At 33.5% G+C, this 10,135-nt stretch overlaps 1 protein-coding gene across 4 annotated transcripts in view; it reads left to right on the top strand.

Annotated features, from left to right (window-relative positions):
• The first annotated feature begins 2,412 nt into the window (after positions 1 to 2,412).
• The window catches only part of LOC128217721 (uncharacterized), a 14,578-nt gene continuing 6,855 nt past the window's right edge, over positions 2,413 to 10,135 (top strand). For 2 of the 4 annotated variants that reach the window (XM_052925192.1, XM_052925109.1), the window contains exons 1-11: positions 2,413 to 2,541; positions 3,088 to 3,148; positions 5,099 to 5,217; positions 5,464 to 5,613; positions 5,923 to 6,007; positions 6,180 to 6,283; positions 6,573 to 6,746; positions 7,947 to 8,058; positions 8,448 to 8,578; positions 8,829 to 8,984; positions 9,564 to 9,690. In XM_052925192.1, the coding sequence (XP_052781152.1) occupies positions 2,487 to 2,541; positions 3,088 to 3,148; positions 5,099 to 5,217; positions 5,464 to 5,613; positions 5,923 to 6,007; positions 6,180 to 6,283; positions 6,573 to 6,746; positions 7,947 to 8,058; positions 8,448 to 8,578; positions 8,829 to 8,984; positions 9,564 to 9,690 (1,274 nt within the window). In that variant the 5' untranslated portion in view covers positions 2,413 to 2,486. Of the gene's footprint in view, positions 2,542 to 2,676; positions 2,816 to 3,087; positions 3,149 to 5,098; positions 5,250 to 5,463; positions 5,614 to 5,922; positions 6,008 to 6,179; positions 6,284 to 6,572; positions 6,747 to 7,946; positions 8,059 to 8,447; positions 8,579 to 8,828; positions 8,985 to 9,563; positions 9,691 to 10,135 lie in introns of those variants that run through there. The other 2 variants (XM_052925272.1, XM_052925353.1) reach the window with 2 other exon arrangements.

The raw sequence follows: 10,135 nt of genomic DNA, 5'->3' as shown, positions 1-10,135 counted from the left end.
ATCAGCCGATGTAAAAACAAGAAATATTTGAAGAATGGAAATATTGACGATGAATTTCGAAAACACGCGAGAAAAGGTTTGCCATGTTAAATTCCAGTTATTCGTTATTTATAATAGCTAATGCCATTCAAAACCAATTTGTTATGACTCAATTTTTAACCTTTCAGACTTCCTGTTGATCAAATCCTATCTTGTTCCACAATTTCATTTTCAAAACCGATTAAAATCATTGATAATTTAAATGACAACATACATGTATTATAAAGGATAGTAATAACATAGATAAGTTTACATATATATTTTATTGTTCTTAACATAACTATTTGTTACATTTAGATAACAAGACACGACACCTTTTTAAAACATGATACAAACAGTCATACAAAAAAGGACAAATGGACATTATGTTACATTTCTGAAACTAAATTTATTAACAAAATATTTCACGAATTTACATACTAGTCATATGAAAATTTACATTGTTGTCATCAGGTTTAAACAAACTCCTGTATTTGTAAAGGCGCACAATAAGCTTGATATATTTTTTAATGCATTATCGTTTTAATTTAATTTGACTTTAACGATAAAAAGCGCATATTATTTAGTTACAAATAAACACATTTTAAAGATATTTTAGTGTTTTATAACTGTGGAATTTGTTGATATATAAAATATAAATTAAAGACAAACATTTATAAAGGCATATATTGTTTTCATCTGTACCTAAATCATATGCAATTTTTATCATGAAAGTCCAATTAGTTAAACATGATACACATTGCAATTACTAAATAATTGTTTTGCATCAACCAAAATTGTGCACCTTGAAAATATTTTTAGGCCAATATGATTGTTTTTCAATACATCGTTTTCTATATTCAACAAAATTGCTTCATTCAAATAAATAGTGAAATAAATCACCAATACAGTTTAAACACTCAGCTCTATATCATACCAGGTTTTAAGTTATGGCCAAAAGTGTTTAATACAAAAATTAAAGATTGATGCGACGCATAGCCATTTATTTTGTGTAAGAACATTCTAGCAACCTTTCAGATAAGACTGAAATAAATTTATTGGGAACTTCTCATTAAATAAAACCAAATTGACCTTACTTCCATTTGAAAAGTATTAGCTCTGAATTAAATTAAAAATAGCATCAACCTAACATGAGCTTAAACGAGATAGTCTTAAAAACCAAAACGTCACTTAAACAATATTTAGTGGTCAACATAATATTTTGAGTACACTTAAAATTTGCCAAAACACTTAATTCAGTAAATGGGCAACCAGCCGTCATGGATTGTAAGCAGGTATATACGATATGGTTATACGTTTATTTTTGTAAGTATATACTAATAACTTTTAACCATTACATTAACTACAGCATATTAGCGACGAATTAAAAGTAAAATACCACTCATTTCTAAAATCAGATGCCTTGATTTACCTATTTTTCAAGCCATAACGAGTAAATAACGGCTAGTATTACATAGTATCCAATGCCTGCACTTAATCTTTAAATGCTTGAGTATACACGTAAACACTAATCTAAATTAAATGACTTTACCAGTGGCTTTGGACAAAAGAAATGACACTTATAAAGATAAATGCTTTGTCGAAAGGCGTTTTAAATAATTAAAAGTATTTTAGCTTTAAAACACAAACAAAATACGTATTTTATATGAATATGAGCAAAATGTGATTCCATTATAGAAAATTGGAGCTAGCGGGCGAAGTAAAATTAAAAATGCATTTTTTTCTTTAGTTTCAAAACAGGAGAGTAGGGAACTGGTACCGTTTTAACCTATATGATCGATATCCAGACTTTAATTAGATTTTCTAGTGTACTTTTTAAGAAATACCCGGCAGGGCACTGAGTTATTACAATATTAAACTGATACTTCTATTAAAAATCAATACATACACATGAATAACAAACATTGTTTTCAATATTTATGCATCCTTTTCGGTAAATTAAAAAAATTGCATTAATTGTCGTACATCTTATTTAGGCGTAAGTCTTATCTGTTTTGCCTCGTTTGTAAGAATATTGCTCACAAAGACTTGTTTTGCATTTTCCTGCGTCGAAATGATCGGATTGCGATTTGTCCAAATACTTTGTAGCTTAAAAATATTGTATTTTCCAAAGAAACTATTTAAAAACGACGCGTTAAATCATAGGAACGAAGTGTCAAGAAACACTATATTTAGGTCATTACTTATGTAAAAGATACCAATTATTGATAACCCAAAGACAATCGTAATGATCGCATTTCAAAGACTTAATTATTTATTTGTTTAGAAACAAATCTTTAGATACGCCGTAATTGGTATTCTTTCAAACATTCTCTCACTTGTACCGCCGTAATTGCTATTCATTGAATGATCTGATTTTAAAGTTTGCACATGGGCCACGCTCTGATTTCGTTTTTGGTCATTAGTCGAAATGTGTTTTTTCTAAAGAGCAGTACGCTAATACAAAAATGGCAAATGTGATGTTTATTTGGATACTATTAATATCCGGCTTCTGTTTTCGCGGTAAATACATTTTTTTACTATCTCAGGGCGTGATTTAATACATTTGTAATCATATTTTCTCATTGGCAATACTGGCGAGCTTAATTTCCAGTATTCTAGCCTACATTTTGCCTCAGTAAATCTGTTAAAATGTTATTTGAATGTTCATTTTAATTATGTCTTTTCGCAACGGTTACAATTCAATTTTGGTATGCTCCTTTTTTCAATGCGAAATCATTGTGTGACTCCAACTTTACCATGGTAATACTGCATATCATTCGTACGTGTGACCTTGGTAATAATACTTTCAAAAATAATTATCTTTATGTTATTGTATTTTTGGTTGAAAGAAAACGTTCTTTACTTACTCTTGATTTCTTTTTTCGCATTTAATAAAAGTACCAGCACAAGGATGCCGTAAATATTAACGCTTCAACTATCATAATTATCGGATTTGAACGTTTGCATCGAAGCTGATCGAAGTTTATTGAAATCGTTTTACGCTTTTGCCTAGTTAGTTCCATCAGTGCCACGCACGATTGCCTTTAACAGTGTTATTTCTCACAGGTGTATCGGCGCAGTGTGGAGGAACCTTAATGGCAACGATTGAAGAATCGAGAGCCTCTGGGTGAGTACACACGTTTATTTCAACGTTTTCGCCGATATGTTTGTGTTCCCAGTCTTCCCATGAATAGTTGGATAAGCGTGAGAATTGCCGTTAAAGCCGGCTTAAGCCTTTGAATTGCGGTAGCAGACCGTTATATTGCGGTTTTATTTGTATTTATTGATTATTTATTATTACTATGCTTCATGTTTAATGTGAGTGTGTTTCCTTGTTATTTATGTTTAAAAGGTAGGAAGTTATGAATATCTGGTTATATAACTAACGGTATAATAATTGTAGCCATCGATAATTATAAGAGACAGACCAAGCGTACATTACTATGAGTATGATATAGAGGATAATTGTAAAGTGCTTAATCGCTGACATACATTCCGGCACTGAAACAATCATTCCCTTATTACCATTCTATAACCTCCTATAACCTCCTATAGAAAACAACAAAATCAATACTTTTCAAGGGTATTATTTTGGAAGTCTCAGTGAAGCGATTTGGGAAACCGATAAACATATACAGCATAAACTCGCAACATGAGCAAAGTATGCCTTATCAACAACATGCCTGAGAAAAATGGATCTTACAGACGTTGTCCACTGGATAATCCCTTCATTCTGGGGAAAACTCAGAAACCTCTGCCCGTTTGTCATCCAGATTTACAGGATTTTTTTTCTCGTGCCACTAGATGTCGGGCCTCATCACCCGTAAGCTCGTTAACAATTGTGTATAAGAAACATATCATTAGTATGATTCATGTATACGTACTATATCAAGTTATGCAAGTGTCAATTACAACGCTATGTATGCAAGTGATAACAAATTGATCATTCATATGAAGAAATTGCATAATCATAGAAACCTTTCAACATTTGCTTGTAAAATTTAACAATCAATTGTATCGATGTGAACGTATCGACTTCCCAGCGCTGAATGCCTTTACATTCATATGCGCACGAAATACTCGTGCGTATAAATCACTCGTGAAAACTCGTAAAACGCCACCAGGCGTTTATTCCATTACAAACAAGTGAAAATAATTTTCTAATTCGTTTTACTCAAACGCAGAAAATAACATTTTGTTTGTCTCACAATATTACGAAAACGTGACGTCATTTTGAATATGACGTCGTTGAAACTGTGTATCAGTCAACAGGGCGCCGTGTTCTGACTTGGCAGGGAGAATGGGCTAAAATTGCAAAAAATCGACTTATAAAAATTATTATATCAGGGTTTAAAACAGTGTTGTTGTTTGTTTTTTTTGTTTGTCACTGGAAGCTAATTCGATAATTAGGAACATTTTTTATGTTTTAAATTTCGTTTTATATATTGCATTATCTCCACTGGTAACTCTGCATTGAATATATCCACATGGACCATGGTTATCAGGATATAATGTGAACAAAGCTCGAATCTCTTATCTCTATATATTAAAAGAAATCTTCAGTAACAAAGAATGGACGATAAACATGCTAAGTGGCTTTACGGTCACTTTACGAAACAAACACAACGTCAAACACAATATGACAGGTAACATATGCATATCAGTCGCTTTAGTTGTGTTGGATATACCGCTTTCCGCGAAACGCGTTAACACTTGGGGTTTAAACTAGTATATGGGTACTCAACCTTATACCTATCCAAACATTTATTAATAATATCAAAATTAAAAAAGATAAGCTTATTGAGCATCATCGTGATGTTTCTGTTAAATTAGTCTCATTATGGACGATAAACCTTCTAAAATAAACTGTAAAAGTTGCTCACAAGTTATTCCTATTCAGCTATTATAATTTGAATTTTCAAATTGAAGGTACATGTAGTATCTGTACATCGCGCTATTGATAACAACAAATTCAATTTTGTGAAATCAACTACGACCGAAGATGATATTACTTTGACATGTCTCGTATAAATTAAACTGGCAGTTATAGTTGATACTGACCTGCCTATGTTTGCAGCTCAGGTTCCTGCGGTTGGACGGTAACTGTATCTGCCGAAGGTACCCAAGCTGTAGTGTACTTGACTCTCTTAGTAACCGATCCAGGATGCAAGGACTACGTCGCTGTATACGACTCTAGTAAACATGTTCATGAATGTGATCTCAACCAAGTAATTTAAACCGTTTGTTTTGTGATTTCGGGATCATTATGTCGCATATAGTATAGTCAAGTTGATTTGGATTAAGTCTCTCTCAATTACATACTATCGCTTACATGCTGTTTATATTTCGTGCACACGCTCGATTGATATAATTACTGCAAACAAAGCACACACACGTGCGGCCGATCAATCTGTTTTGCAATCTCCTTTACAAATATTTCAGCGACTGCGAACGACAGTTCCCTAATAGGTTCCAAGCAATGCCAGGATGACATAAGTCAGTATGTGTTCACCAGCACCGGGTCCGTCCTTTTCGTCGTTACAAGTGGAGTTGTTGGACAGATAGAGTTTCTGTACTTTGCAGCAGATACAAGTACTTTGGTTTTCTTAGCTATTATACTATGAACTGCAATCGAGAGGAAGTATATTCATTTTGCGTCTTAAATGACATATACTCACCATTTCAGAATAAATGTATTAGTGTGTGGGACGAAATTAAACTGCAAGGAAGGTGAAAAATATTTCTGGCGACTCGTTCGATCTTTCGAGATGTATCACTTCACAAAAGTTGCATAAAGTCAATAAATATGCGTACAGTTCAGCTTATTATCATTTAACAGAGGCAATTTCAATTGACCGGAGGTATTTCTGCGTTTATATCATTTGTCACATTTTATTTTAGCTGAACAGCCACTGTGCACGGTTCGTACCGAGGTGACACAACTTTCACGACTCATGTCACCCAGCCTCCCAAACACATACACAAGGTAACACTGATAAAGAGTTAATATCATTGTTTCAGAAACTATTTTGTCCTCTCATCTGCGTCTTCTACAGTTTTACACCTTTCAACATCATTATTAGTATCGTTTTGTTTCGTGTTAACTGTTCACGCGAAAATTTGTCTAGTGAAGTAATGTAGTGAAGTGTTCGTTTCAGTAATGATTCGTGTGCATGGACATTTTGGTCGGAGTCCGGAATCACATTCACTGTTATGATGACCGACTTTTCCTGTCCTAATGATTATCTGGAGATTTATGATGGTGTGTATACATATAGTGTAGAGGTTTGTTAACCAAATAAGTGTTGGTTTGTTTTTACATTAGGAATTGTTACATTCGTATTGTTTTCATTTATGCATTCATTTATTTAGTTTTGATGGTGGGGGGGGGGGGGTCGGTCAAGCATTACTCCCAAAATTAATTTTGCTATATCAACTGGTTTTCAAGATGTTGTTTTTATTTCAAAAAATATATTCACTAACGATATTCAGCGCAAAATGATACACGTAGTATATAAGTGCTCCTTCAAATAAGTGCATTTCTTCTACAGGTCTACATCGATCAAGCCCCGTACTTATTTCCCGTAGTGACGATGGCAGTAATAGCACTACTTTTCCAATCCATACATCCGGGTATTTTGCTCGCGTTGTTTTCTGGGCTTCAAGTGATACAGATTGTAGTACTAATAACTATGGTTTTCTGCTCACATACGAGGTCGGCACAGGTAGAGAATTAATTTGTCCATACCACGATTTTTATGTCGTAGTTTCGACGGATAACTATTGTATTCAGTTTCAGATATTTTCAACGATTTTTAATTTAATCTAAATCAAAATGTACTGATCCTGATATTAAGTGCAAGTGAATATATTCCCATTTAATCAAACACAATTCTGTACCATTCTCTTAACGACGTATTTCTAATTATTGTATACCTATAAATATTCCTTCAAAAATACTGCAATTTTTAATTGAAAAATAGAAATGATCGGACAAAAAATTCCGAATCACACACTATGGTTTTCTGTTTCCGTATTACACACTACACCGGGACTACTTTTTAATCGTACATGTTCGGTTATTTCCGCTATTCCGATTCTATTTTTAGATTGACCGGGTTTACATATAATACAAACAAATCGTTGAAATAGTATTACTGTTCAGTTGCATATGACAGCAATTCTTAATAAAGTAAAGAAATGTTTAGCAATAAAACAGCAGTACCGGCTCGATGGGATGACATCTCCACCCAAATGTAATCCAGTATCGCAAACCACACGTCCGAAGAAATGTCCACAAACACTTCAAAATCCGCGACTACTCAACTGAGAAATCACTATTAACCACTACGACAGATCGCCAAAGAAAAACAAACGTAAAAGGATTCGTGTAATCGATAGTGACAGTTATTTGGTACCCGTAAAGTTATTAGTTCCATGAATAAAACTCACATTTACCAGTTCAACAGTTCAATCCGACAGCCTTTTACTTCTAAAAATGGCGGACGTTTACTTTCGATTTAGTCAATTCATAAGTGATGTCACACAATTTCGCGTGTATTAATTTATACGTTATTCATATTTTGTATTATACATGTTTACTTAATTGGTATTATTTTGTCCAGTTGCTTACGTGTTTGTGGGTTCGATAAATTAAACCGTTAACAAAGTTTGTTGTTTTTATTCAGAAATAGTTTGAAGGTATATAATGAAAGAAAACATATGTAAGTCGGTTGATCCGTGGTGTTGTATCACTTCTCGTTGCTAGTGGAAGAATCCGTACCGCAGTCGACCTTCGGTCTCGTTTGATACGGATTCTTCCACAAGCATCTCGAAGTGCTACAACACCACGGATCAACCGACTGACATAATATTCCATTTTTATGCATTCGGTGCAAAATACTTCAACATCTGTATTTTGTCAGTGGATATAGCACCGAACAGGACTGAAGGGTGTAATACAACCGGCGTGTATCTGGATACACCGGAAATGCAATATTACGCCTACATTACCATCGGAGATGGAACCTATGATAAGTGAGTAGCTTTACAGTTTTGGAAGTTGATATATTACTTTGTTACATGAAAATGGAATGTATATCTTCACAAAATGAAATTAAACTATCTCTTACTATGTATTTTGTCTTAATATGAACGGAAGACAATCATGTAAAATGTCCATGAGCGAGTTGCATGTACAATATAACACGGAGAAAAACAATAGATTTTTCTATACTCCTTTTTAAAAAATGACAATTCAACGGATTGTTAACAATACCTGAATAAGCAATAAAAACAATGACAGCAAGAAATAATGTATTTCTGCTATCTAAAATTATGTTTAAGCATTCAGCAGCGTACAGCTTTCGTCACTATCGTGTTAAAATTTGCATGTATGATTTGACTTCTTTGTCTCTGCATTTTAGTTTCCTAAACTGTACTTGGTTTATTACGGCACCCGAGAACCACGCAGTGATGGTAGAGTTCGCTGACACGAAGGCGTATGGCATCGAATTCAATAGCTTTTGCCGCTATGATTCACTTACACTCTATGACGGTTTGTAATATTTCGTTTTTAGTCTTCATATACAAAGTCACTGTTAATTTTATACCTGAAATATAAAAAGAAGCATTCGTGTTAGTTCTAGATTTCTACCTGTCTTTAAAAAAAGTCCATGGTGTTAAAAATAAATTTGATTCACTAGCTATTTCATGTTGTGACATTGTCATTCGCATTTCCTGTAAACAGCTAATGAACACAACAGTTTTTTGTCCTATTTCGTTATTGTTAAGTGTATATTCCTTAGGTAGCAACACCAGTGTGAGAATGAACAAGTTTTGTGGGTACGTGATGCCGCCCCACCGCTACCAGAGCACAGGAAGTGATATGACAATCGTCTTCCTCTCCGATTATATTGTTGGTAGCTCGGGGTTCACACTGCGTTACTACGTCATTGACATAGGTATGGTTAATTGCTGCAACATAACACGTTTACTATTCGAAGTTTGATTTCATGATACACCAATATCCCATTATCTTTAGTGACATGCTAATAAATTGTTACATAGTATGTCTTTTGTAATATTCCTTGTGTTTAATTTCAAATGTGATGAAAATTATACTATCAATGATGGGACAAAGAACAGGACCCGTTTACATCATTTACTTGCTCAATCCGAAAAGTTGAATTGCATATGCTACAACTGGCCTATATTTATCTACATAACATATATTTATATAAGTGCAATTAAGCATTGCCTGCAGTTTTTTGTCGCCGATTAGTAAGTTGACAATCAAACGGGAGATGTGTAATCAAAATGATATTTTATCTTTATACAGACCGCATTATAATAATATTATTATTATTGATATTAGTAGTAGAATTTGTAGTAGTACAAAATGTAGTAGTAGTAGTAGTAGTAGAAGTAGTAGTAGTAGTAGTAGTAGTAGTAGTAGTAGTAGTAGAAGCAGTAGTAGTAGTAGTAATAGTAGTAGTAGTAGTAGTAGTAACCATCCTGTTTTAAAACATGATTTTCTTCAGAATCGCCGTACTGCAGAGAAGACTATCCATCTTATGAATCTACATACAATCTTCAGGCTGACTACATTGCCATCAACAGTACTTGGAAATTAAACATCGATTATCCGTCCACTTGGAGATACCCTAAGTATGAATATTGATTTTTGATTTTTTCTGGAACCTCCGAATTTTATGGACTCCTTCAGATCAATTCCTGTTACATTGAATTCAACTTCTTAAACATCCAAAAGTTTGTCAAAAAATCATTTGAAAATAGAACAAGACATTGTTATAAGACGTAAGGGGCCGATTGGTCAGAACTGTTAAAGTTAAGAACGTTATTAACACAATTATTTCAACTCTTTAATGCTCTGGCAGTTATATGGATACACTTGTGATCTGCAGTATGTATTGTAAGATTTGAGACAACTGTTTCAGCTGTACTTGTTTATTTAAATATGTGAGCACATCATCAAATATTTCAGTGAAAAGCTAACAACGCTCTCATTTATCATGTTTTCAACTTAAACAAAGTTTTGAACAATCGGCCCATTGTTTTGTCCCATGCAAAATTACAAAAAGAACAAACAAAT

This window comes from Mya arenaria, chromosome 1 (assembly GCF_026914265.1).
Source record: "Mya arenaria isolate MELC-2E11 chromosome 1, ASM2691426v1".
In the NCBI taxonomy this organism is placed as follows: Eukaryota; Metazoa; Mollusca; class Bivalvia; order Myida; family Myidae; genus Mya; species Mya arenaria.
Note: the sequence above shows the minus strand (reverse complement) of the source record. Positions and strands in the feature narration are given on the sequence as shown.